General features: G+C 50.0%; 2 protein-coding genes across 2 annotated transcripts in view; one reads left to right on the plus strand and one right to left on the minus strand.

Annotated features, from left to right (window-relative positions):
- Positions 1-18,949, plus strand: part of PPP4R4 (protein phosphatase 4 regulatory subunit 4) — a 290,124-nt gene extending 271,175 nt beyond the window's left edge. The window contains exons 10-24 of the mRNA XM_073638312.1: positions 16-135; positions 347-424; positions 672-752; positions 2,820-3,002; positions 3,156-3,261; positions 3,438-3,585; positions 3,799-3,943; positions 4,195-4,236; positions 7,604-7,678; positions 7,915-7,984; positions 8,147-8,227; positions 12,485-12,581; positions 12,765-12,814; positions 16,214-16,358; positions 18,189-18,949. Of these exons, the coding sequence (XP_073494413.1) occupies positions 16-135; positions 347-424; positions 672-752; positions 2,820-3,002; positions 3,156-3,261; positions 3,438-3,585; positions 3,799-3,943; positions 4,195-4,236; positions 7,604-7,678; positions 7,915-7,984; positions 8,147-8,227; positions 12,485-12,581; positions 12,765-12,814; positions 16,214-16,358; positions 18,189-18,213 (1,446 nt within the window). The 3' untranslated portion in view covers positions 18,214-18,949. The remainder of the gene's footprint in view (positions 1-15; positions 136-346; positions 425-671; positions 753-2,819; positions 3,003-3,155; positions 3,262-3,437; positions 3,586-3,798; positions 3,944-4,194; positions 4,237-7,603; positions 7,679-7,914; positions 7,985-8,146; positions 8,228-12,484; positions 12,582-12,764; positions 12,815-16,213; positions 16,359-18,188) is intronic.
- Positions 18,950-19,421: 472 nt separating this feature from the next.
- SERPINA10 (serpin family A member 10) lies at positions 19,422-25,824 on the minus strand. Its single transcript, XM_073638314.1, has 5 exons — positions 25,570-25,824; positions 24,113-25,267; positions 23,097-23,370; positions 22,505-22,652; positions 19,422-22,076 (listed from the first exon to the last, which is right to left on the minus strand). Exons 1-5 carry the CDS (start codon positions 25,784-25,786, stop codon positions 21,885-21,887), a joined length of 1,986 nt encoding a protein of 661 aa, XP_073494415.1. The 5' UTR covers positions 25,787-25,824; the 3' UTR covers positions 19,422-21,884.
- Between the last annotated feature and the right edge of the window lie 1,774 nt (positions 25,825-27,598).

The following is a 27,598-nucleotide window of genomic DNA, read 5'->3' on the forward strand; positions in this document are numbered from 1 at the left end:
GTTTTCATCCTTCAGGCCATGGTTGTATTTGTGGCGGCAAAAAACTTCCACATCGACCTTTATGCCACGTTCTTCTGCTTGTGCCATGACCCTGACGTGCCCGTCCGATACTCCGCAGCTCTTGGCTTCTGTGAAGTGAGTATGGACCAGCATATATCTGCCTGTTTCTGGAAACCATCAACAAGCAGGGCGGCAGCTGTGGAATGATCTTTCTGCGGCCATTGTTAATTCTAATGATTCTGAGTAATCCGGCCCCCGCAGACCCCCGCTCATCAGCCTGCACCTGTTGTCGGATTACAGGAGTTTCTGGACTGTTGGGCCGATGTCATTTACTTCTTTTTTTCAGGTCTGTAAGCTCTTGGGGTCTAATGTGTATTTAATACACAAGGAGCTGGTCGCCTTACTACAGGACGACTCTCTAGAGGTGACTGCTCTTCAGAATACTACAATGCCCCCATGACAACACTTCCTGTTCTGAGCTCTGGCAGTTCAGCTTTCCGTTGTTTGCACGAATGATAAATCTCCATTGACTTCAATAGCAGAACCTAAGATGTGGACAGAGATTCAGACCCAAAGTGTGTCCCTATGACAACACTGAAATGACCAGAGCTTAGGACAGGGAGAGCAGCAGGTGAATGATCTGTGACGGCCGGTCTCCTCTCCGGTTACAGGTGGTGGACGCGCTGTTAGACCACCTCCCGGAAACGCTGGAGCTGATGACAAGCGGAGGGGACTCCGGGCTGGAAAACAAGGTGTGAATGGCATCATTAGCCGAAGGCGCAGGCTTCATCCCCCACCCATTGTACATGGGTCATGCCCCTAACAAATAGTACACCCCAAAATGAATACAGGGGCCAGGCCAGATCCCATGTAAAAAAGTCTTCTGAATAAATATGGACCCAAGATCAAACCCCCAAAAATACGTTTGAACCCAAGACCAGACTTCTATAAATGAGAGATGTCAAACCACCTAAGTAATAGACCTAAGACCCCAAAATACTGACCCCAAATCAGACAGATCCTACTTATAAACTCCAGATCAGGCCCCTCTTGCTTTTCACGGACCCCAGAGCAGGCCCCTTCTCCTTACAGGCCCCAGAGCAGGCCCCTTCTCCTTAGAGGTGCCAGGCCAGGCCCCTTCTCCTTAGAGGCGCCAGGCCCCTTCTCCTTAGAGGCCCCAGAGCAGGCCCCTTCTCCTTAGAGGCCCCAGAGTAGGCCTCTTCTCCTTAGAGGCCCCAGAGCAGGCCTCTTCTCCTTAGAGGCCCCAGAGTAGGCCTCTTCTCCTTAGAGGCCCCAGAGCAGGCCTCTTCTCCTTAGAGGCCCCAGAGCAGGCCTCTTCTCCTTAGAGGCCCCAGAGCAGGCCCCTTCTCCTTAGAGGCCCCAGAGCAGGCCTCTTCTCCTTAGAGGCCCCAGAGCAGGCCCCTTCTCCTTAGAGGCCCCAGAGCAGGCCCCTTCTCCTTAGAGGCCCCAGAGCAGGCCCCTTCTCCTTAGAGGCCCCAGAGCAGGCCCCTTCTCCTTAGAGGCCCCAGAGCAGGCCCCTTCTCCTTAGAGGCCCCAGAGCAGGCCCCTTCTCCTTAGAGGCCCCAGAGCAGGCCCCTTCTCCTTACAGGCCCCAGAGCAGGCCCCTTCTCCTTACAGGCCCCAGAGCAGGCCCCTTCTCCTTAGAGGCCCCAGAGCAGGCCTCTTCTCCTTAGAGGCCCCAGAGCAGGCCTCTTCTCCTTAGAGGCCCCAGAGCAGGCCTCTTCTCCTTAGAGGCCCCAGAGCAGGCCTCTTCTCCTTAGAGGCCCCAGAGCAGGCCTCTTCTCCTTAGAGGCCCCAGAGCAGGCCTCTTCTCCTTAGAGGCCCCAGAGCAGGCCTCTTCTCCTTAGAGGCCCCAGAGTAGGCCTCTTCTCCTTAGAGGCCCCAGAGCAGGCCTCTTCTCCTTAGAGGCCCCAGAGCAGGCCTCTTCTCCTTAGAGGCCCCAGAGCAGGCCTCTTCTCCTTAGAGGCCCCAGAGCAGGCCCCTTCTCCTTAGAGGCCCCAGAGCAGGCCCCTTCTCCTTACAGGCCCCTTCTCCTTGCAGGCCCCTTCTCCTTGCAGGCCCCAGGCCAGGCCCCTTCTCCTTAGAGGCCCCAGGCCAGGCCCCTTCTCCTCAGAGGCCCCAGGCCAGGCCCCCTCTCCTTAGAGGCCCCAGGCCAGGCCCCCTCTCCTTAGAGGCCCCAGGCCAGGCCCCCTCTCCTTAGAGGCGCCAGGCCAGGCCCCTTCTCCTTACTGGCCCCAGGCCGGGCTCCTTCTCCTTAGAGGCCCCAGGCCAGGCCCCTTCTCCTTAGAGGCCCCAGGCCAGGCCCCTTCTCCTTAGAGGCCCCAGGCCAGGCCCCCTCTCCTTAGAGGCGCCAGGCCAGGCCCCTTCTCCTTAAAGGCGCCAGGCCAGGCCCCTTCTCCTTACTGGCCCCAGGCCGGGCCCCTTCTCCTTAGAGGCCCCAGGCCGGGCCCCTTCTCCTTACAGGCTCCAGGCCAGGCCCCTTCTCCTTAGAAGCCCCAGGCCAGGCCCCTTCTCCTTAGAGGCCCCAGGCCAGGCCCGTTCTCCTTACGACCCTTCCATTTTACAGACCCCAGATCTGTCCGCCCGTCCCCGCCTCCTGTTTAGGGTCTGCAGTCAGTACCAGTTGTGGAGCTTTGTCACAGTGGATCTCTCTGCATAGAATACATTGTGTCTATACCTGCTCTCAGCTGATTGGCAAAGCAGAGAATTTGCAGCCTCTTATTGCTCCCTCTAGTGGTGTGCTTAGGTCTTTGCATTGTGTTCTGCCCAGACTGATAAGTTCTTACTTTACACTACAGCTGATGATTGTCCCGGACCTGGTCCCGGCTCTGACCTCCGCCGAGCAGAGAGTGGCCAACTCGCTGAAGTGGAGGAGCCACGAGAAAATCCTGCAGAAGTTCTCCTGCCTGCCGCACATCATATCCAGCGACCAGATCTATTACCGCTTCCTGCACCGAATGTTTTCTATCATCCTCACTAATGTGAGTCCCATCACCCCAGACTGGTGGTACATGGGGGGAGGCACGATGCCCGGGGGGAGGATACCGCACCCGCTCAGTACACCGCTCCTATACAGCCCTGCAGCCAGGAGAGAATCCATGGTGTAAAAGATGTCTCCTCTCCTGTTTTTCTAGAATGTTCTGCCGGTCCAGAAAGCGGCGAGTCGAACCCTTTGTATATTTTTGCGCTATAATCGGAAGCAAGAACAAAGGCACGAAATCATCCAGAAGTTGGTGGAACGTAAGCGCCTCTTTATGTTCTGTGTTTACCGGGGAACAGTCCTCATATTGCTGAGATTGTCCTAGAAATCGGACCGCACGAGAGACTGGGCTGATCAGAACCGGCAGGAGAGCGGCCCGTTTGGAGCCTTCTTGGGGTCTTTTCTCTGGTGTAAGATCTGACATCTTCTATTCCAGAACTCGGCCAAGGAAAGAGCTACTGGAACCGGCAGCGCTTCCTGGACACGTGTGAATACGTCATGGAGTTCTTCTCCAAGTCTTTCTTCTGTAAATACTTTTACCTTTCGGTCCTGGAGCTGACGGGTGACCCGGTGGCCAACGTCAGGTAAGGTTGTGCCCCCTGGGGATGCCCGTCACATGCCTGGGTGATATCCCGTGCCCTGCAGTCTTATAGAGACATGTGTGGTCACATCTCCCCCGCATTCAGTGCTGAGCACTGGAGACCCCTCATTAGGATGTGGCCCCACGGGGTCATAGCAGCTGCTGACTTGTCTATATGAGTCCCGTGTCTATATGAACTTACGTGTTCTCCGCACAGAATGAAGGTTTGTTACATGTTACCAAAGCTGAAGTCCACGCTGAGGCTGCCGGCCGACAAACACTTACTGCAGCAGCTGGAGCTGTGCATCCGGAAACTGCTGTGCCAGGAGAAGGACAAGGACGTGCTGGCCGTGGTGAAACGGGTGAGCGGCAGCCGAGGACACGGGGCGAGACGTCTGCGTCAGCTGCTTCGTGTCACTAAGAGGATCTCTGCTCGCAGTGAAGTGACGCATTCAAACCCATCCTGAACAGAGGTGCAGCACATGTAACAGTGTGTCAGCGCCCTGTGTTCTCATCAGGAGGTTTACATTCACTGACAGCAAGGAGCCACCCGCTAGGGAGAAGGATGTGTTACAGGTGGATTTTACATGGGGGTTTTCTTATATGTTTGCAGACTGTGCTGGAGCTGGATCGGATGGAGATGTCTATGGATGCAGTAAGTCCTTGTGGAGCAATTACCACCATCGCCTGTCTCCTTCCTCCACCACCCGTCCTGATGTCACCTCCCGCCATCATCCTTCTCCTTTCTCCATTATCTGTCACCTTCAACCCTCATGTGTCACCTCTTGCCCTCACCCGCCTCCGTCCCCCGTCTCCTCCCTCTCCTTCCTCTCCTTCCGTCCCCCGTCTCCTCCCTCTCCTTCCTCTCCTTCCTCTCCTTCCGTCCCCCTTCTCCTCCCTCTCCTTCCGTCCCCCGTCTTCTCCCTCTCCTTCCGTCCCCCGTCTCCTCCCTCTCCTTCCGTCCCCCGTCTCCTCCCTCTCCTTCCGTCCCCCGTCTCCTCCCTCTCCTTCCGTCCCCCGTCTCCTCCCTCTCCTTCCGTCCCCCGTCTCCTCCCTCTCCTTCCGTCCCCCGTCTCCTCCCTCTCATTCCGTCCCCCGTCTCCTCCCTCTCATTCCGTCCCCCGTCTCCTCCCTCTCCTTCCGTCCCCCGTCTCCTCCCTCTCCTTCCGTCCCCCGTCTCCTCCCTCTCCTTCCGTCCCCCGTCTCCTCCCTCTCCTTCCGTCCCCCGTCTCCTCCCTCTCCTTCCGTCCCTCGTCTCCTCCCTCTCCTTCCATCCCCCGTCTCCTCCCTCTCCTCCCTCTCCTTCCGTCCCCCGTCTCCTCCCTCCTACCCCTGTCCTCCGTCTCCTCCCTCCTACCCCTGTCCTCCATCCCCCGTCTCCTCCCTCCTACCCCTGTCCTCTGTCCCCCGTCTCCTCCCTCCTACCCCTGTCCTCCTTCCCCCGTCTCCTCCCTCCTTCCCCTGTCCTCCACCCGTCCTCCTTCACCTGTCTCCTTCCCCTGTCCTCCTTCACCCGTCTCCTCCCTCCTTCCCCTGTCCTCCATCACCCGTCTCCTTCCCCTGTCCTCCATCACCCGTCTCCTTCCCCTGTCCTCCATCACCCGTCTCCTTCCCCTGTCCTCCATCACCCGTCTCCTTCCCCTGTCCTCCATCACCCGTCTCCTTCCCCTGTCCTCCATCACCCGTCTCCTTCCCCTGTCCTCCATCACCCGTCTCCTTCCCCTGTCCTCCTTCACCCGTCTCCTTCCCCTGTCCTCCTTCACCCGTCTCCTTTCCCTGTCCTCCTTCACCCGTCTCCTTTCCCTGTCCTCCTTCACCCGTCTCCTTCCCCTGTCCTCCTTCACCCGTCTCCTTCCCCTGTCCTCCTTCACCCGTCTCCTTCCCCTGTCCTCCTTCACCCGTCTCCTTCCCCTGTCCTCCATCACCCGTCTCCTTCCCCTGTCCTCCTTCACCCGTCTCCTTCCCCTGTCCTCCTTCATCCGTCTCCTTCCCCTGTCCTCCTTCATCCGTCTCCTTCCCCTGTCCTCCTTCACCCGTCTCCTTCCCCTGTCCTCCTTCCCCCGTCTCCTTCCCCTGTCCTCCTTCCCCCGTCTCCTCCCTCCTTCCCCCGTCTCCTCCATCCTTCCCCCGTCTCCTCCCTCCTTCCCCCGTCTCCTCCCTCCTTCCCCCGTCTCCTCCCTCCTTCCCCCGTCTCCTCCCTCCTACCCCGTCTCCTCCCTCCTACCCCCGTCTCCTCCCTCCTTCCCCCGTCTCCTCCCTCCTTCCCCCGTCTCCTCCCTCCTTCCCCCCTCTCCTCCCTCCTTCCCCCGTCTCCTCCCTCCTTCCCCCGTCTCCTCCCTCCTTCCCCCGTCTCCTCCCTCCTTCCCCCGTCTCCTCCCTCCTTCCCCCGTCTCCTCCCTCCTTCCCCCGTCTCCTCCCTCCTTCCCCCGTCTCCTCCCTCCTTCCCCCGTCTCCTCCCTCCTTCCCCCGTCTCCTCCCTCCTTCCCCCGTCTCCTCCCTCCTTCCCCCGTCTCCTCCCTCCTTCCCCCGTCTCCTCCCTCCTTCCCCCGTCTCCTCTCTCCTTCCCCCCGTCTCCTCCCTCCTTCCCCCCGTCTCCTCCCTCCTTCCCCCCGTCTCCTCCCTCCTTCCCCCGTCTCCTCCCTCCTACCCCCGTCTCCTCCCTCCTTCCCCCGTCTCCTCCCTCCTTCCCCCGTCTCCTCTCTCCTTCCCCCCGTCTCCTCCCTCCTTCCCCCGTCTCCTCCCTCCTTCCCCCGTCTCCTCCCTCCTTCCCCCGTCTCCTCCCTCCTTCCCCCGTCTCCTCCCTCCTACCCCCGTCTCCTCCCTCCTTCCCCCGTCTCCTCCCTCCTTCCCCCGTCTCCTCCCTCCTTCCCCCCTCTCCTCCCTCCTTCCCCCGTCTCCTCCCTCCTTCCCCCGTCTCCTCCCTCCTTCCCCCGTCTCCTCCCTCCTTCCCCCGTCTCCTCCCTCCTTCCCCCCTCTCCTCCCTCCTTCCCCCCTCTCCTCCCTCCTACCCCCGTCTCCTCCCTCCTACCCCCGTCTCCTCCCTCCTACCCCCGTCTCCTCCCTCCTTCCCATGTCCTCCTTCACCCGTCTCCTTCCCCTGTCCTCCTTCCCCCGTCTCCTTCCCCTGTCCTCCTTCCCCCGTCTCCTTCCCCTGTCCTCCTTCCCCCGTCTCCTCCCTCCTTCCCCCGTCTCCTCCCTCCTTCCCCCGTCTCCTCCCTCCTACCCCCGTCTCCTCCCTCCTTCCCCCGTCTCCTCCCTCCTACCCCCGTCTCCTCCCTCCTACCCCGTCTCCTCCCTCCTTCCCATGTCCTCCTTCACCCGTCTCCTTCCCCTGTCCTCCTTCCCCCGTCTCCTCCCTCCTTCCCCCGTCTCCTCCCTCCATCCCCCCGTCTCCTCCCTCCTTCCCCTGTCCTCCTTCCCCCGTCTCCTCCCTCCTTCCCCCCGTCTCCTCCCTCCTTCCCCGTCTCCTCCCTCCATCCCCCCGTCTCCTCCCTCCTTCCCCCGTCTCCTCCCTCCATCCCCCCGTCTCCTCCCTCCTTCCCCCCGTCTCCTCCCTCCTTCCCCCGTCTCCTCCCTCCATCCCCCCGTCTCCTCCCTCCTTCCCCCCGTCTCCTCCCTCCTTCCCCCGTCTCCTCCCTCCTTCCCCCCGTCTCCTCCCTCCTTCCCCCGTCTCCTCCCTCCATCCCCCCGTCTCCTCCCTCCTTCCCCCCGTCTCCTCCCTCCTTCCCCCGTCTCCTCCCTCCTTCCCCCGTCTCCTCCCTCCTTCCCCCCGTCTCCTCCCTCCTTCCCCCGTCTCCTCCCTCCATCCCCCCGTCTCCTCCCTCCTTCCCCCCGTCTCCTCCCTCCTTCCCCCGTGTCCTCCCTCCATCCCCTGTCCTCCTTCCCCCGTCTCCTCCCTCCTTCCCCCGTCTCCTCCCTCCTTCCCCTGTCCTCCGTCACCCGTCTCCTCCCACCGTCTCCCGTCTCTGTTCCCCCATCCCCTTCCTCTGTCATTTGTCCTGATGTCACTTTCGTCTTCATAGTTCCAGAAACGTTTCTTTGAAAAGGATTTACTGGACCAGGAGAAGGAGCGAGAGGAGCATCTGCTGCTGGAGATGGTGAGACGCGGGGGCCTTAGTAGTCTCTTCCCGGCAGCTTCATTTTTCGCTTTTGGGCTCGATCACTTCTGCGTGTAGACAAAAATTTAGAAGAAAAGTTTTGATTCTTCAATAAATATCGCAGCCCCTTCTCCAGAGATATATCAGGGTGCTGGCTCAGCTAATGACCGGAGTAGTCAGCCAGCCCCTTCTGTATCTTTTTTTCAGAATTTTTGTCTCCAATTTTGTGTTTTCAGGAGCAAATTGAGAAGGAGAAGCAGCAGAGCGAAGCGCGATCCAGCAATGACAAGAGCTACGAGAGGAAGCGTGAGTGTCGGTCACCGCTCCGCCGTACAGACCGCTCTGTGTCCCTGAATTTAGCATCGGAGGGGCCGTGTGGGCGATTATGACTAGTGATGGGGTCACACCCCTTCTTCATTTGTCATGCACCCCTTTAACAGATGTTCTTGACTTGCACTTTTTTTTTAGGTAGAGACAGTAAAACAGGATCAGCGTTGCCAAAAAGTCTCCCCACGGTGATATCGGGCAGTTCGTCCGGCACACAGACCGGTAAACAATAACACCAGCGGCGGCCTGAAGTATTATATTATTATTATTATTTATTATAGCGCCATTTATACCATGGCTCTTCACATGTGATAGGGGTATACATACCAAAAACATTTACATAATCTTAACAATACGAGTCAGCGACTGGTACAGGAGGAGCGAGGACCCTGCCCGCGAGGGCTCACAGTCTACAGGGGGTGGGTGAGGATACAGTAGGTGGGGGCAGAACTGGTCGTGCAGCGGTATGGTGGAGCGGTGGTTACTGCAGGTTGTAGGCTTGTTGGAAGAGGTAGGTCTTCAGGTTTCTTTTGAAGGCTTCCATGGTAGACGAGAGTCTGATGTGTTGGGGTAGAGAGTTCCAGAGTAGGGGGGAAGCACGGGAGAAATCTTGTATGCGATTGTGGGAAGACGACTTAAGAGGGAAGTAGAGAAGGAGATCTTGTGAGGATCGGAGGCTGCGTGCAGGTAAGTACAGGGAGACTAGGTCACAGATGTATGGAGGAGACAGGTTGTGGATGGCTTTGTATGCCATGGTTAGGGTTTTGAACTGGAGTCTCTGGGCAATGGGGAGCCAGTGAAGGGATTGACAGAGAGGAGAGGCCGGGGAATAGCGGGGGGACAGGTGGATTAGTCGAGCAGCAGAGTTTAGGATAGATTGGAGGGGTGCAAGAGTGTTGGAAGGGAGGCCACGGAGCAGGAGGTTGCAGTAGTTGAGGCGGGAGATGATGAGGGCGTGCACTAGTGTTTTTGCAGAGTCTTTGCTGAGGAATGTTCGGATCTGGGAGATAGTTTTGAGTTGGAGTCGGCAGGAAGTGGAAAGGGCTTGGATATGAGGTGTGAAGGAGAGATCAGAGTCCAGGGTTACCCTGAGGCAGCGAGCTTGTGGGACTGGGGAGGGTGGGCAGCCATTGACTTTGATGGATAGGTCAGATGGGGGGGTTGAGTGAGACGGTGGAAAGATGATGAATTCTGTTTTATCCATGTTGAGTTTTAGAAATCTAGCAGAGAAGAAGGATGAAATAGTGGACAGACATTGTGGGATTCTGGTTAGTAGGGAGGAGATATCGGGTCCAGAGAGGTAGATCTGTGTGTCATCAGCATAGAGGTGATACTGAAAGCCATGAGACTGTATATGAGCTGTCCCAGGCCGAAGGTGTAGATGGAGAAGAGCAGCGGTCCTAGAACTGAACCTTGGGGGACACCGACAGATAGGAGGTGAGATGAGGAGGTGGTGCGTGAGTGGGAGACGCTGAATGTCCGGTCTGTTAGGTATGAGGAGATCCAGATAGGGCCAAGTCTGTGATGCCGAGAGATGAGAGAGTCTGTAGTAAGAGGGAATGGTCCACTGTGTCGGAGGAGGAGGACAGGTCCAGGAGGAGGAGGACAGGTCCAGGAGGAGGAGGACAGGTCCAGGAGGAGGAGGATGGAGTAGTGTCGCTTGGATTTGGCGGTTAGTAGGTCATTGGTAACTTTAGTCAGGGCAGTTTCAGTCGAGTGATGCAGTCGGAAGCCAGATTGCAGGCGGTCGAAGAGGGAACAGGAGGAGAGGAGGGAGGACAGTTCAAGGTGGACATGTTGTTCTAGTAGTTTTGAAGCAAAGGGGAGAAGTGATATGGGGCGATAGCTGGACACACAGGATGGGTCAAGGGAGGGCTTTTTGAGGATGGGTGTGATAAAGGCATGTTTGAAACATGAGGGGAAGACGCCGGTTGTTAGTGACAGGTTGAAGAGGTGGGTTAGGGATGGGATGAAGACTGTGGTAAGTTAGGGATTAGGTGGGATGGGATCGGGTCAAGTTTGCAGGTGGTGAGATGTGATTTGGAGAGTAAAGAGGAGACTTGACCTTCTGTAATGGTGAAAAAGTGGGGTTTGGAGGAGGAAGGTTGAGTAGATATGAGGAGGGGTTGTGCAGACTTTAGGCAGAAACTTTGTCTGATGGTGTCAATCTTCTGCTTGAAGAATGAGGCAAAGTCTTCGGCTGAGATGAGAGAAGAGGGAGGAGGCGCTGGGGGACGAAGGAGAGAATTGAAAGTGTTAAATAGCTGTTTAGGGTTGTGAGACAGGGAGGATATGAGAGATGAGAAGTAGGTTTGTTTTGCTGTAGTGAGTGCGGACTTGAAATTAGTGAGGGATTGTTTGAATGCGATGAAGTGCTCGATGGAGTGAGACCTTTTCCATCTCCTCTCCGCAACCCTGTAAGCCTGTCTCAGTTCTTTAGTCAGGATGGTGTGCCAGGGTTGCCTGTTGATTGTGCGAGATTTGGTATGTGTGAGAGGGGCGATCGAGTCGAGGGCTGCAGCTATTGAGGTGTTATATGAAGCGGCAGCAACATCTGCATCGTGTAAGGAATTTATGTCTGTGAGAGGGAGGAGGGATTCAGAGAGTGAGTGTAGGTCAAGGTGTTTGAGGTTTCTGCGAGCGTGGGGAAGTTTGTGGAGTGGGGATTGTGCACCCGGAGAGGAGAGAGAAGAGAATGTAAGTAGGTTGTGGTCAGAGAGAGGGAGGGGTGAGTTAAAGAGGTTAGATAGGGAACAGAGGCGGGTGAAGATGAGGTCCAGTGTGTGGCCATCTTTATGAGTGGGGGCAGAAGACCATTGAGCAAGGCCGAAGGAGGAAGTGAGGGATAGAAGCTTGGAGACAGATGAGTGGGAAGTGTCAATGGGATGTTGAAGTCACCCATTATGATAGTGGGGAGTGTCATTATATTATATTACATTCTAGTGTTCAGGGCAGTACAGGCTTCACGTCCATGTCACCAAGGGCAGGAAATAAAGAATGGGTAGTGACATCCCCAGCCCTCCCTGGATAACCCTGCCCCCTGACTGTGACATCACCAGCCCTCCTTGGATAACCCTGCCTCCCTGACTGTGACATCACCAGCCCTCCCTGGATAACCCTGCCCCCCTGACTGTGACATCACCAGCCCTCACTGGATAACCCTGCCTCCCTGACTGTGACATCACCAGCCCTCCCTGGATAGCCCTGCCCCCCTGACTGTGACCTCACCAGCCCTCCCTGGATAGCCCTGCCCCCCTGACTGTGACCTCACCAGCCCTCCCTGGATAGCCCTGCCCCCCTGACTGTGACCTCACCAGCCCTCCCTGGATAGCCCTGCCCCCCTGAGTGGGACCTCACCAGCCCTCCCTGGATAGCCCTGCCCCCTGACTGTGACCTCACCAGCCTTCCCTGGATAGCCCTGCCCCCCTGACTGTGACCTCACCAGCCCTCCCTGGATAGCCCTGCCCCCTGACTGTGACCTCACCAGCCTTCCCTGAATAGCCCTGCCCCCCTGACTGTGACATCACCAGCCCTCCCTGGATAACCCTGCCCCCCTGACTGTGACATCACCAGCCCTCCTTGGATAACCCTGCCTCCCTGACTGTGACATCACCAGCCCTCCCTGGATAACCCTGCCCCCCTGACTGTGACATCACCAGCCCTCACTGGATAACCCTGCCTCCCTGACTGTGACATCACCAGCCCTCCCTGGATAGCCCCCCTGAGTGGGACCTCACCAGCCCTCCCTGGATAGCCCTGCCCCCCTGACTGTGACCTCACCAGCCCCCCCTGGATAGCCCTGCCCCCCTGACTGTGACCTCACCAGCCCTCCCTGGATAGCCCTGCCCCCCTCAGTGGGACCTCACCACGCCTCCCTGGATAGCCCTGCCCCCTGACTGTGACCTCACCAGCCTTCCCTGGATAGCCCTGCCCCCCTGACTGTGACCTCACCAGCCCTCCCTGGATGGCCCTGCCCCCTGACTGTGACCTCACCAGCCTTCCCTGAATAGCCCTGCCCCCCTGACTGTGACCTCACCAGCCCTCCCTGGATAGCCCTGCCCCCCTGAGTGAGACCTCACCAGCCCTCCTTGGATAGCCCTGCCCCCCTGACTGTGACATCACCAGCCCTCCCTGGATAGCCCTGCCCCCCTGACTGTGACATCACCAGCCCTCCCTGGATAGCCCTGCCCCCCCCTGGATAGCCCTGCCCCCCCTGACTGTGACATCACCAGCCCTCCCTGGATAGCCCTGCCCCCCTGACTGTGACCTCACCAGCCTCCCTGGATAGCCCTGCCCCCCTGACTGTGACCTCACCAGCCCTCCCTGGATAGCCCTGCCCCCCTGACTGTGACCTCACCCGCCCTCCCTGGATAGCCCTGCTCCCTGTATAACCCTGCCATCCCGTATCTCTGGAGCGCCCCTCACACATACACACATGTCCTCGTCGCTCGTGTTCTGATCTCTGTCTGTTTTCAGTAGTTAGCAGAGAAAGCAAAAAGAGTAAACTGATCCGGAGCCAGTCCTTCAGCAGCCAAGCCATGCACCCCAAACACAGCTCCCTGGAGAAAGGCGGCAAGTAAGAAGATTTAATTTACATGGACAGCGCCGCTCCCTGCAGTACCTGACACGGCCACACTGCAGTAGGGGGCAGCACTGATTTCTCTATTCCAGGGGTTTGGCCCATCATACACTGACTGTCCTCCTGGAATACCCCTTTAAGTGTCTCTTTCTCTTTACATATTTTCCATTTTTCCCACAGGAGCAATTCTGTGATCGGAGTCGGGAAGAACGTTCTGCTGCCGTTTGTCGGTAGGTGGTTCTCCGAAGTAAAGGTTAAAGTGTCACTTAAAAATGTGAACAGTCCCCTCGATGAGCGACGCGCTAATTATTGTTATTTTAACCCCTTCATGAGCCGGATTTTTTTCTTCCCCTTCTTCCAAGATATATAACTTTTTTATGTTTCTGTCCCCATCACTGTATCAGGGCTTGTTTCTTTGGTGCCAAGTTGTAGTTTTTATTTTACCATATGATGTAGGGAAAAATTTCAAGTGAGGTAAAATAGTGAAAAAAATGTAATTCCACTACTTTTTTTTTTATTTAATTTAATTTTTTTTTTTTTGCAACCTTCATTCTGCAGGAAAAAATGTATATTGGTGGTCAAAAAAAAATACTCAGAACTTGGGGTAGACACAACAGTTGATTGCTTTTCCTCTACTCTCTTTTCTGCCATTTAAGTAAAAGGGGTATTTCCATCTCCAAGATCCTATACCAATATGTAGTTGGTGTAATAATAGTATTAGCAAATAACTCCAATTAGAAATGTGGTATAGTTCTCCTGATTAGCTATGTCGTTTTAGACATGTTCAGGGCATTGCAGTAGCTTATGTATCCATGGTTCTGACCACTGGCAACTAACTAACTGTCACTTTGAGTGGTCGTAACCATAGATACCTAAGTTAGTGCAATACCTGCACATGGGGTAAGCGGCCTCCGGGTCACCAGGCACCAGCAACTTAGTCAGATCATGGGCAATGCACGATCTATCTAACTTGTGCCAGTGCAGAGCTGACAGCCTGCTTAGCATAGAGATGCTCCTGCATCCTTATGATATGCAAGCGATCAGCCTGCAAAAACTAAAAGTCCCATAGAAGAATAAAGCTGCCTTATCAATTTCACCACACGCGGAAGGGCTTTAAAAAAAACAAAAAAACAATTCCTGAATTGTTGGTTTTTGTTTATTCTGAGTCCCAAAAATTGGAATAGAAAGCGATCAAAAAATGTCACATTGCCCGAAAATGGTACCAATAAAAACGTCAACTTGTCCCACAAAAAACAAAGCCATCACATGACTCTGTCCCTGTAATGAGGCAGATGGAGGCACTGTGGACACCGTCTGGCCTGTGATCCGGCAGTGTCCGTCTTTTTATTAGGCGTGCATAAAAGTGTCGTCTGCCACAGTTTTGTGAACCTCGGAGAAAAAGGACACCGCTAAACAGAGGCCAGACGAAGTCTAGACTAACTCTGCTGCCTCATTATAGTGCATGGATGACTAGGGTTAGGGTTGGGCTAGGGTTGGGCTTTAGTTGGGGTAGGGTTAGGGTTGGGCTGGGCTAGGGTTAGGGTTGGGCTTTAGTTGGGGTAGGGGTAGGGTTAGGGTTGGGCTGGGCTAGGGTTAGGGTTGGGCTGGGCTAGGGTTAGGGTTGGGCTGGGGTTAGGCTAGGGTTAGGGTTGGGCTAGGGTTAGGGTTGTGTTAGGGTTGTGTTGGGGTTGGGATTTTTTCAAAAGTGAAGAAAAAAGATGACGATATGGCGACTAGTGTTGAGTGCAAGTGCTACTTGAGTTTGCATCGGGTGCTCGGGTATGCACCAAGTATCGCGGGTGCTCGAGTCTCTGCCCCATATGTTTCGCGGCTGTTATACAGCCAAAAAAAACATGCAGGGATGGATTGCCTGCCATACACGAGCAATCCCCCTGTGTTTTTTTTTTTTTGGGTGTCTAATAACCGTGAAACATGCGGACTGGGACTCGAGCATGTCACTCGAGCACACACAGTATATGGTGCATACCTGTGTACCTGATGCAAACTCAAGTAGCGAGCACTTGCGCTCAAGACTAATGACAACTTATTCAATATGATGACCTAATATTATCAAATTCTGTGTCGTACCTCTGGGTTCAAAATGTTCACTATAGCCCTTGATAAAATCCTTGAGGGGTCTTTTTTTAGTCTAGTTTCCAAAATGGTGTCACATGTGGGGGATTTCCACAGTTTAGGCGCATCAGGGGCCCTCCAAACGCGACATGGCGTCCGCTCTCGATTTCAGCCAATTTTGCGTTCAAAAAGTCACACAGTGCTCCTTCCCTTCTGAACCCTGACATGCACCCAAAGCAGTGTATTTTCCCCACATATGGGGTATTGGCGTACTCAGGAGAAATTGAACAACAGTTTTTGGGGTCTATTTTCTCCTCTTACCCTTGTGAAAGTAAAAAAATTGGGGCTAAAAGATAATTTTTGTGGAAAAACTTTGATTTTTTTAAATTTTTTATTTTCACTGCTTTACGTTATAAACTTTTGTGAAGCACCTGGGGGTTCAGGGTGCTCACCACACATCTAAATAATCTCCTTAAGGGGTCTAGTCAAAATGGGGTCAATTGTGAGGGGTTTCCACTGTTTAGGCACATCAGGGGCTCCCCAAACATAACATGGCGTCCGCTAATTATTCAACCAAATTTTACATTCCAAAAGTCAAATGGCGCTCCTTCCCTTCTGAACCCTGCCGTGCGCCCAAACAGTGATTTTCTCCCACATATGGGATATCGGCTTACTCAGGAGAAATAGCACAACAAATTTTGGGGTCCTTTTTTTCCTGTTACCCTTGCGAAAATAAAAAAAAAATTTGGGTCTAAAGTAACATTTTTGTGAAAAAAAGTTAAATTTTCATTTTTTTCTTCCATATTCCAAAAATTCCTGTGAAGCACCTGAAGGGTTAATAAACTTCTTGAATGTGGTTTTGAGCACCTTGAGGGGTGCAGTTTTTAGAATGGTGTCACTTTTGGGTATTTTCTGTCATAAAGGCCCCTCAAAGTCACTTCAAATGTGATGTGGTCCCTAAAAAAAAATTGTTTTGTAAATTTTGTTGGAAAAGTGAGAAATCGCTGGTCAACTTTTAACCCTTATAGCTCCCTAACAAAAAAAAAAAATGTTGGTTCCAAAATTGTGCTGATGTAAAGTAGACATGTGGGAAATGTTATTTATTAACTCTTTTGTGTGACATATCTCTCTGATTTAATGGAATGAAAATCCTGAATTTTCACCAAATTTCCGATTTTTTTTCCAAGTAAACACAAGTCATATAGAATTTTTTTTATCACTATCACGAAGTACAATATGTCACAAAACTTGGCCGCGGGCAGTTACAGGGGCTTCTGCTGACCCCCTGCTGCCAGGACAGTCATCAAGCCCTTTAACCCCTTCCAAACATAGCAATTTGCCATTTTTGCTCTTTTGTTTGTTTTCCTCCCTTCCTTTTTTTTTCCTTTCTTTTCCTCTTTCTTCCCTTCTTCCAAGAGCCAGATGTTGGGAAGAGGTTATATAGCAATTCCATATCCTGTTCTGATTGGCTGCGTTGTGCGGTGATACATGCGGGGGTGTCCTTATTAATCCGTCTGCTCACAATCTGCTCATTCTTCACTTTTTGTCTCTCTCAGAAGATTCACTTAAAGTCAGGACCGGCAGCGCCAGCGCCTCTGTGAGCTTCTCCACCGCCACAGCGGCGTCATCCCGAAGTCCGGCGAGCTCGAGCGACCAGAAGACTAACGGCAACAAAGAGGCGCAATCCAGGAAGCTTAGCCTGTGAGTCGCCGACACCCAGAGCATGACACCGGGGCCCTTTAAATGCCTGCCACGCCCCATGAAGACTTCAGTGCTGGATGAATTTTACACGGAGTGTTCCTTTAAGAAATTGACTGGCTTTTAGTGGTTGTCATTCATCATTTTGATCTCGCGGTCAGAGCTGCATTCATACTTCTGCGATCTTCTTTATAGGGTGCAGGACCTTACTGCTGCGATTCATTGTGGGGGGGTGTAGTGTTTTCACCAAGTACACTAGGATATGAAATCTACCACAATGCATTGTGTAGAGTAGGGACCCTCAAAAATCAGGTCTCCAGCTGTTGTAAAACTACAGCTCCCAGCAGGCCTGCAGCTGGAGAACTACTTGCTGGATATCAGTGGATTACGTAGCTTTAAAGAACTCGGCAGAATTATGAAAGCAGCTCTGGAGTATAATTACATTGTACAGTGGGTACGAAAAGTATTCAGACCCCTTTATATTTTTCACTCTTTGTTTCGTTGCAGCAATTTGGTAAATTCTAAAAAGTTCATTTTTTTCTCATTGAAGTCCACTCTGCACCCCATCTGGACTGAAAAAAAAAGCAAACGTAGAAATTTTGCAAATTTATTAAAAAAGAAAAACTGAAATCTCACATGGTCATAAGTATTCAGACCCTTTGCTCAGTATTGAGTAGAAGCCCCCTTTTGAGCTAGTACAGCCATGAGTCTTCTTGGGAATGATGCAACAAGTTTCTCACACCTGGATTTGGGGATCCTCTGCATTTCTTCCTTGCAGATCCTCTCCAGTTCCGTCAGGTTGGATGGTGAACGTTGGTGGACAGCCATTTTCAGGTCTCTCCAGAGATGCTCAATTGGGTTTAGGTCAGGGCTCTGGCTGGGCCAATCAAGAATGGTCACAGAGTTGTTCTGAAGCCACTCCTTTGTTATTTTAGCTGTGTGCTTAGAGTCATTGTCTTGTTGGAAGGCCCGACTGGTGGAGGGCTGCAGTGATAGTTGACTTTGTGGACCTTTCTCCCATCTCCCTACTGCATCTCTGGAGCTCAGCCACAGTGATCTTGGAGTTCTTCTTTACCTCTCTCACCAAGGCTCTTCCCCAACGATTGCTCAGCTTGGATGGACGGCCAGGTCTAGGAAGACTTCTGGTGGTCCCAAACTTTTCCATTTAAGGATTATTGAGGCCACTGTGCTCTTAGGAACCTTGAGTAATGCAGAAATTCTTCTGTAACCTTGGCCAGATCTGTGCCTTACCACAATTCTGTCTCTGAGCTTCTTGGGCAGTTCCTTTGAGCTCATGATTCTCATTTGGTCTGACATGCACTGTGAGCTGTGAGGTCTTATATAGACAGGTGTGTGCCTTTCCAAATCAAGTCCTATCAGTTTAATTAAACACAGCTGGACTCCAATGAAGGAGTAGAACCATCTCAAGGAGGATCACAAGGAAATGGACAGCATGTGACTTAAATATGAGTGTCTGAGCAAAGGGTCTGAAGACTTATAACAATGTGATATTTCAGTTTTTCTTTTTTAATAAATTTGCAAAAATGTCTACATTTCTGTTTTTTTTTTCAGTCAAGATGGGGTGCAGAGTGTACTTTAATGAGAAAAATAATGAACTTTTTAGAATTTACCAAATGGCTGCAATGAAACAAAGAGTGAAAAATTTTAAGGGGTTGAGCCTGGATGATTGTACCCGCGAGTAGTCAGCTGGGAAATCCAGACACCATGGAAGGGGGGGTTGCCATACTTCCATTAACCCGCTCCCCATTCTTAAAGGGGTTGTCCCTTTAAATCGAATAGTTACAAATTCTTCCTTTTTTTTATCTCTCAAAGGAAAAACAAAAAACCCAAATCTTAGCTCCAGGGTCCAGGAAGAAGTAAACCAAAGAAGTCACAGAGAAGCGGTGCCGCCCCATCCTGGCCCCCACGCTGTAAAATTATATCTATTTATACTCTGGCCGATCCGAATCCAGAAGAGGAAATCTGCTCCGCGAGATTATTGCTGCACAGTGGACGCATTTATTAGCTGATAGCCATCTGGGTGCCGCTTATCCTCCTGCAAACATATTATCTTAAAGGAGCCAAGTGCTATTTATTGGAGGCCACATCGCCCTCTGCAGGCAGATCTGAGAGCGGAATGACAGAACGCAGCGACCTTTTCTACAGTCCTGTGTTCTCCAGTCGTGTAAATACTTGAGTTGATATTTCAGAGTATTTTACTAGTTTTTTTTTTTTTTGTTTTTTTCTTTGCCCAGTGACCACCAGTTCTGCGCGTTATTACCGCTGCTGTCCTGCGCTCCGCCCCTTGCGCCAAACACCTCCGCGTCTATGACCGTGACTGATCCTTTCCCCCGCGTCCCCGGGAGATGTCCGCGACAGTATGGAGCCACTGTCAGCTTCTTCTACGTTTGCGATGAGAAAATGTAAATTATCAAAGAAGTATTTTTATTCATTGTATGAAAATTCTAAAAAAAAAAAAAAAAAAATTGACCGTGGCCCCTGGATGTTTTTACGTGTGCGCTTTTTACGAGGTCCATGAATTAGTGAGACGGCGCCGTGCATGCATCATTGCTAATAAACATGTTGCTACAATCCTTTAGGTCTTGGATAATTTATAAAAAAAAAACAACAAAACAACAAACTTCTACAAAGTTATCATTGGAAGTCACTAATTCCACCCACATGGGGTTTACATTCATCACAATATAGGGCAAATTTGGGAGAAAATGGCTATAAATTAAATTAATAGATATAAATGGACTAATTGGTATGAATTTTAAAAAAAATCCCATTTTATATATATATATATATATATATATATATATATATATATATATATATATATATATATATATACACACACTGTGTTCCAAATTATTATGCAAAAAGTGTTTAGGAGTGATAAGGTAAGACTTTTTTTGTTTGTCAGTTAAACGCATTGATGGTGATGTGTGTCAGGGCTCTTTATATCACTGTAAGCAATTGCAGACACCTGTGCTAATTAGTTTGGCAGGTGTGTCCAATGAAAGGCAAGACTACTTAAGAAGGCTCTCTCACATTATTAAGCAGCCTACATTTTCTGCCAAAATGGGAAAGAAAAAGGATGTGTCGGCTGCTGAGAAGCAACAAATTGTGGAGTGTTTAGGTCAAGGCATGACTACGATCAACATTGCCAAGACACTTCATCCTGATCATCGCACAATCAAGAAGTATGTAGCTGATTCACAGTACACACATGTGCGTGCTGATAAGGGAAAATTGAGGACTCTTTCCTACAGGCAATTAAGTCAGGTTAAAAGAGCAGCGGCAAAAAAGCCTTGTCATAGCAGCAGACAAGTTTTTGAAGCTGCTGGTGCCTCCAACATCCCCCGAACAAGATGCAGGGTCTTTCAGAGGTTTGCAGCTGTGCATACGCCATCCTGTCGACCTCCTCTATCCACTTCACACAAGCAGAAACGGCTCCAGTGGGCCAAACATTACATGAAGACTGATTTCAAAACTGTTTTGTTCACCGATGAGTGCCGTGCAACGCTCGATGGTCCAGATGGATGGAGTGGAGGATGGCTGGTTGATGGACACCCCACGCAAACACGGCTACAGCGCCAACATGGAGGAGGTGGAGTAATGTTTTGGGCTGGAATCATGGGGAGAGAGATTGTCGGCCCTTTAGGATTCCTGAAGGGGTAAAGATGAACTCCATAATGTATGTTGAGTTTCTCAAACAGCACTTCCTGCCATGGTTCAAGTAGAAGAACCGTGTATTCCGCAGCAAGATCATTTTCATGCATGATAATGCACCATCTCATGCTGCACATAAAACATCTGCATCTCTGGCTGATATGGGCATAAAAGGGGACAAACTTATGGTGTGACCCCCATGCCCCCCTGACCTCTACCCCATTCAGAACCTCTGGAGCATCATCAAAAGGAGTGTCTATGATGGCGGGAGGCAGTTCACATCTAAGCAACAGCTCTGGGAGGGTATTCTGTCCTCATGCAAAACAATTGAAGCAGAAACCATCCAAAACCTGACAAATTCAATGGACGAGAGAGTTCAGAAGCTCCTTTCGAACAAGCGGTCCTATGTGCAAATGTAACATCACCTAGAATAAAGTTTTGAGTTGAAAACTGTTTGATTTCAGTTTGTAATAACCTGCTAATGCTTATAATTTCAAAAATGACCATTTTTTTGTTCTTTATTAAAATGAAAAGGTTGAAAACTCTGCTGTGCATAATAATTTGGAACATGCATTTTGAGTGCAGTTTGAGTTTTTTATTTTTTTAAAAATATCCTGTTATCATAGGCAGTTTGTACAAAAACCTTTCAATTGTACTCTAATAGATATTTGACTGGAAAAATACAATGACTGCAATTCATATAGGTAATTTGGGAAAATCTGAGAAAATATTATTTGCATAATAATTTGGAACACAGTGTACGTATATATGATTTTTTTTTCTCATTAATTTATATCCATTAATCCATTTATATCTATTAATTTAATTAAAATGGCTATAAATTTAATTAATAGATATAAATGGATTAATGGATATAAATTAAAGAAAAAAAAATTCCCATATACAGTGTATATAATGTTTTTTTTTTATTCATATTCATTAATCCATTTATATCTATTAATCTAATTTATAGCCATTTTCTCACAAATTTGCCCTATAATTTGTCCATTCTATACAGCACTGTGCTTCTTAAAGGGTATGAGAACTTTTGCATCTATAATGATTGGCCCAGCACATACAAAATAAAGCAACTTTGCTAAAAAAAAAAAAAACAACTAACAAACCCCCGATTAAAGATCTATACAAATTTAAAAAGTCTTTCATTGTTTCCTCTTAAAGAGTGTGTGCAGTTTTGCAGCCAACTTTTCTTTTTTGCTCCAAAAATACTAAAGTGCAACAACTTTGCAAACCGTTATAATTGCAAACGTTCCTCCATTTTGAGTACACAGATCCTATGCGCCCCAATGGTTACAGACTACAAACCCGCCCCGTGTAGTCTGATCCTGAAGTCATGTGTTAGGGAAGAGTCAGATGCCGCATGACTTGGATGGGGGATCGTAGCGCAATGCTCGGGGACTGGCCGTCGGGCCCTCCTGACCCGAGCGTGACGGCTGCATAGAAATACATGCTCGGGTCGAGAGACGCCGGTCGGTGCATTGCGTTGCGATCCCCGTCCGAGTTATACGGCCGTGTGACTCTTCCCTTACACTCCTTCACTGTTTATAGGTTATTATGTGGAGTCGCCCCCTCTGCCTCCTCTACTTAGCTGCAGGATCAGACTACACAAGGCTTGTTTGTTGTCTGTTACCATGGATACACATAATTTTGCATAGGAGCCATAGAGAAAAAAAAAAAAAAAGAGATTTTTAATTTAACCTATTTGCTAAGTTGTTAACGTCTGTATATTAGATGCGGAAAAAAAAGTTGGATGCAAAAGTATTCATACCCTTTAAAAGGAAGCGTTAAGAAGAGGTAAGGCTTCTCTTTCTTTGGGCGGAGTCCTTCCATATGTTAGGATTCGGAGGGGTTGTTCACTCTTCCGATGAACAGCAGGGATTTGTAGTTTTCGTTGAAGATCATGAACATGAAGGGATGGTTGACGCGGATTGTGTAGGGAAAGCAGTAGGCCACCATTTCCGTCTCGGTGACGGCCACAGATTCAGTCCCAATCTCGTCTACGTCCATCACTGCTCTCTGGGTGATCTAGAAATCACGTGAATGGAAATCAGTCACACTGCTGTTCGTGTTTGGCGGATGACTATGGGCGAGGCCAACTGTTCCCACAGCCTGAAGCTGTCCACGTCACTGGACAGCTGTGGTGATCTCTGTCGCGTCTCGGTTCATAGGGCTCTTAGTGGGAACCTTTATGGACCCTGCCTGAGACCTTACCAAGGGAGCATAAGCGTCCACATGGCACCTTGTTTATGGGTCAGTGGAAAGGGCATGGGGGGGCTATAAAAATATTAAAAAGCAGGTCCAGCAATGTTGGGGGCTTCTACCAAAGAGGGTGGAACATGGATGACATCACAATATGAGTAGTGGGGTCCAATACTATCCCTACAGACAGGTAAGTGGTACCCAGTGAGGTCTGTGGCAGTTTTAGGTAGATTCGGATGATGCATGGTACGTACCTTGGAAAGCATCAGGTTCCTCTCGTCGGTCATGCCGGTGAAATTCGCCTTCCCAGTAAAGACGTCCCTGATGCCCATCTCCTCCAGGGTGGACTTCAGCTTGTACTTCTGGTCCAGTCGGAATTTTGGAAAGAAAACATCGGTTTTCCTGGTGGCGAATAAGAAATATTATAATCTGGCGGATGATCAGCTACGATGCGCTGTATGGCACATCACTAAAAGTGGAAGACTGCAGGAAGTCGTGGTGGAGGCAGCAGAGATATAGGCTGCTGTAGGCAGAGTCTTCACGCTGAACAGCAAGGGTTGCACCATCGGTGATCGGCGAGATTAAAGGAGAAGGATGTGCACCTTTTGGGGCCCCCTTATAACCAGAAAATAGGGACCCCAAAGTCATCAATACCAGCTGGAGAGATAGCAATGGTCTCAAAAGTATATGACTGGGTCTTGGAGACCACCAAAAGCCCACATCAATGGCTTAGGGACCCTACCTCCTAGTAATGGTGGTTGCACCAGATGACTTGGGAAAATCCCTTTAATCATACAGCATCCTAGATCTCTGCTTCCTGGACACAATTGAGGGTGCACTCTATACCTGGTCTTCATTTTCTTCAGCCAGGTCGTAACAATCTCCATTGATAACTTGTCTTCTAATACGTCAAAGTCTCCTCCCTTTACCGGCATGACGACCAGCATGTGAGCGCCCCCTCTGTACGGGAGGTTTAGCACCATACAGGACAGCGAATTGTCCGTCATGGAGGCCACTTCATCCGTCTTGTACATCATCGGCACCTTCACCGAATTGTACTTGTTCACAAAGAAGGAATCGGTCGTGGTCAAGTCTGGATTAAAGGGAACCTGCCATTTACCTGGGGAAAAAAAGAAAAGCCGATGTTAAGAGCAGGAATGAAAAAAAAACAGTTAAATAAATAAAAATAGAAGGGGTTGTCGAAAATTAAAAAAATATCTGCCTTCCTATAAATAAGACACAACAAAGGATCAGGGCTGGCGATGTTTTTTTTTTTAAATTGTGGACTATCTCTTTAAGAAAAGTGAACAACTAATATGTGACTGTAATCAGGACAGATCTATTGGGGACTTAAGGGGCCATCTCAGAACTACCCTACTCCATATTTTTTGGGGGGTCTCAATAATATAGTGGAGGGAGTACAGAGAGGAAAACCTCTAGGCGAGTGGTAACGGGCCCCGTGATCGGCTGGTCACTAGTCACACTAGTGTGAAACTCTGTGATCAGTTTATTTTTAAAGGTTCCTTAAGGCTGAAGAGACTTTAATATGCCCCATCCGTCACTGTTAAGTCATAATGACATGTATATAAGATTCTCTACATGAGATCCTATGACCACACGTCTGGCCCCGAAGTCCCTAGCTTATTGTTATCATAGGAACCCGATCTCATCTTGGCTTGAACGAGCGTCCTCCAAATTACACCGCCTCCAAGGAACATGGAGAAGATGCTCTACTCGGAGGCTGCCATTATTATTGGGGATAGGAACAAAAAAGTTTGAAAGAGTTTCAGACTGGGTATTATAGGGGTCCGGCGGACTACCTGTGAGACAGCAGACCCCGGTCTTAAATAATCGGTCAATACCTTTAAATGAGATGAAGTCGAGAAGTATCATCTTGGTCTGCGGGTCGATCTCGTCCATGAGTTCGGTCACTTTCCCCTTTGACTTTTTGATTATGAAGTCTTTGATGATGTTTTTGGCCTCCCGGTTGTGGAAGTCGAGGCTCCTGTACTCCATGTCGAAATAATCCCTGGTCTCATTGACGAACTCATCGTGGAGGGGGAAGAGATGATGGACGAAGGAGAGACTTCCCAGCTCCAGGTCGTAGCCATCACTTCTCCTGATTCCATCTCTGAGCTCCTTCAGTAGGTTCGGTAACTGGTCGAGGCGTTTACTGCTCTTCAGGGCTTCCAAGTTCAGACCAGTCAGGAGCTCGTTGTAGCTATCTCCTCGGCTCCCAACCATTAATGACGCGAGATTGAAGGAGACACTGAGCGGTGAGAAGATGATGTTGTGGTCGTGCTTGTTGGCCATTCTTCTGTATAGGTTGAATCCAAAGTTACTGTTCATTTGTGAGATCTGTATTGCGGAAAAATCACTTGTGCCATTGGAGGAGTCCAGAAGATGAGCTCTATCTAGATAATCCGGAGGAGATCTATCCAGATGATCCGTGCGTCTCTGAGATCTGTCCAGATGATCTAAGCGTCTGTGAGATCCTTCGAAATGATCCGTGCGTCTTTGAGATCCAACAAGATGATCTGTGCGTCTCTGAGATCCTTCGAGATGATCTGTGCGTCTCTGAGATCCATCAAGATGATCCGTGCGTCTCTGAGATCCTTCGAGATGATCTGTGCGTCTCTGAGATCTGTCCAGATGATCCGTGCGGCTCTGAGAGCCATGGAGATGATCCAAGAGTCTCTGAGATCTGTCCAGATGATCCGTGTGGCTCTGAGAGCCATTGAGATGATCCAAGCGTCTCTGAGATCTATCCAGATGATACATGCGTCTCTGAGATCCCTTGAGACGATCCGTGTGGCCCTGAGATCTATCTAGATCATCTGAGTGATTTTGAGATCTATCTAGATGATCCGAGTGCTGAGGAAATCGGTCTTGAAGATGATCTGCAACCCGGAGTGATCTGTCATCATCCTCTATGTCCTTCTGGGACTTGTGATCCCGATGAGCCAGACAAACCCCAACAAGAACGAAGACCAGTGCCCGTCTCATGGCGGAGTGTCCTAAATCCAGATACAAGAAATGCATTTTATTTTCATCATGTTCAGTGATCAGTCATGCTGGGAGTTGTAGTGCTCTACATATAATACGATTGGGTCACGCTGGGAGTTGTAGTGCTCATGATGGCTGCAGATGATGATTTACATAGAATACATGGAGTTCTATTCACATCAGTTACATCTCATTATAAGCAGCAGATACAAGTTGTGGATGTAGCTGGATATAAAATAACTAATGTCAATGATATTTTTAGATATTCAGTCCCAAGAAAGAGAAGTTTATACTGTATAAATGTAAATCTCACCTGTCGTCTGAATCGTCGGATCCCAAATCCCCCAGAATCTGAGACTAATGAGACCAACGTCCTGTGTCCGAGTCAATATTTGACAATCCAAAGTGTAGGCCGTCCTGGCTCCGCTCCTGTACTTATTAACTGATGCCCACACATCCATGTCATCGGCCTCCCGTAATGGTGGATCCAGCCCCCGGTTGTGGGAAGGATAACGCAATATCACTCCCATGTTATAGAACCGCTACAATGTGTCCACATCCAGGAAGTGACATCAGAACATGCTGACAACGTACTGATAACAGGGAGACTCTGAAAAGGGGCATATAAAAAAGTGCATGATTTGTTGTCATGTGCCCGTCCCTTTAATTTAGGTCACAGCCGCAACTTACAGAATAATGAAATAATACTGAAGCAACAGAGCAGACCCTAAATATATACTGAACCGAGCCCAAACCCCCTATCCATAAAGACCCCAAACCAGACTTCAGTCTATGCATAATCTCATTTATGCAAACTGCAGATCCCCATCTATACAGACCCCTTACCGTGTACAGATATTTGCTTCTCCTCATTCCTGCACTCCTCCTTACACTAAGTGCTGCCTGTAACAAGATCCAGATGCTGGGGTCCAAGAGTAAATTAGAGACCCCCTAACGATAAAGACCCCAAACCAGACTTCAGTCTATGCATAATCTCATTTATGCAAACTGCAGATCCCCATCTATACAGACCCCTTACCGTGTACAGATATTTGCTTCTCCTCATTCCTGCACTCCTCCTTACACTAAGTGCTGCCTGTAACAAGATCCAGATGCTGGGGTCCAAGAGTAAATTAGAGACCCCCCTAACGATAAAGACCCCAAACCAGACTTCAGTCTATGCATAATCTCATTTATGCAAACTGCAGATCCCCATCTATACAGACCCCTTACCGTGTACAGATATTTGCTTCTCCTCATTCCTGCACTCCTCCTTACACTAAGTGCTGCCTGTAACAAGATCCGGATGCTGGGGCCCAAGAGTAAATTAGAGTACAGGAACAAGATCTGGTCCCTGGCAGAGAGATCCCTTTTTTTCCTGGCAACTTTTGGACTTTCTGGGGAGGTTTTCTCATATGATAGAACACCAACAATCACTTAACAATGGAGAATGTCTCCAAAATAATAATTCCCCCTGTTCTCACTTATCAGAAGATATTAAGAGTAACCCCCGGCAGTTTAAACTAGGTAGCCCTCCCCTCAACTGACAAGTCACATGAAAAGTGTGGAGAGTCTCGCGTTACATCACATCAGGGGGGGTCAGGTGATGAAAACACAGCCGCTCTGGTGGGAATTTAGTAATAAATGACAGGGAATAGAGAAAACGAGGCTCAAAAATCTTTCAATAAGGGGGGACACTATAAAGGGAAAGCGCTATGTAATGGGAGGATAGAACTATGCACAATACAAGAGGAAGGTGGCATACGGAATAAGGGATGACACAATGGCACTATACACAATAAGGGAGGACACTATAATGTGGATTGGATTACAGGAGACACTATGTAAAGAAGGATGGTGCTATACACAATAAAGGGGATACTATAATGTAGAATGGCACAATACAGGAGGACATTGTAATGAAGAATTCACTATAGATGATAACGGAGATCTCTATAATGTGGCTATACATAATAATGAAGGAGACATTATGTAATGAAGTATGGCGCTATACACAATAGGGGGATGTCACTATACAAAATAAAGGAGGACACTGTAATAAATCATGATGTTATATACAATAATGTGGATGGTGCAATATACCTGAAGGGCTCGCTCACACTGACGAGTAGCATTCGATGATTCTATCATGCGAGAGCATCGGCTGCTATATGCAAATGACCCTCGCCTTAAACTTTGCTGCGATCGTGATCTGAGTGTCATTTTACTCTGATCCAATTCTCTCACATGCGAAAATCGGATCACAGGTGCGGAGAAGATGGAGAACTTCATTTCCACATCTCCATTATGTGAATCGGCATATATTGAACTGCACTCAGATG

Source organism: Phyllobates terribilis, unplaced genomic scaffold (genome assembly GCF_046119375.1).
Source record: "Phyllobates terribilis strain yellow unplaced genomic scaffold, ASM4611937v1 Scaffold_7__3_contigs__length_470593459, whole genome shotgun sequence".
Lineage (NCBI taxonomy): Eukaryota > Metazoa > Chordata > Amphibia > Anura > Dendrobatidae > Phyllobates > Phyllobates terribilis.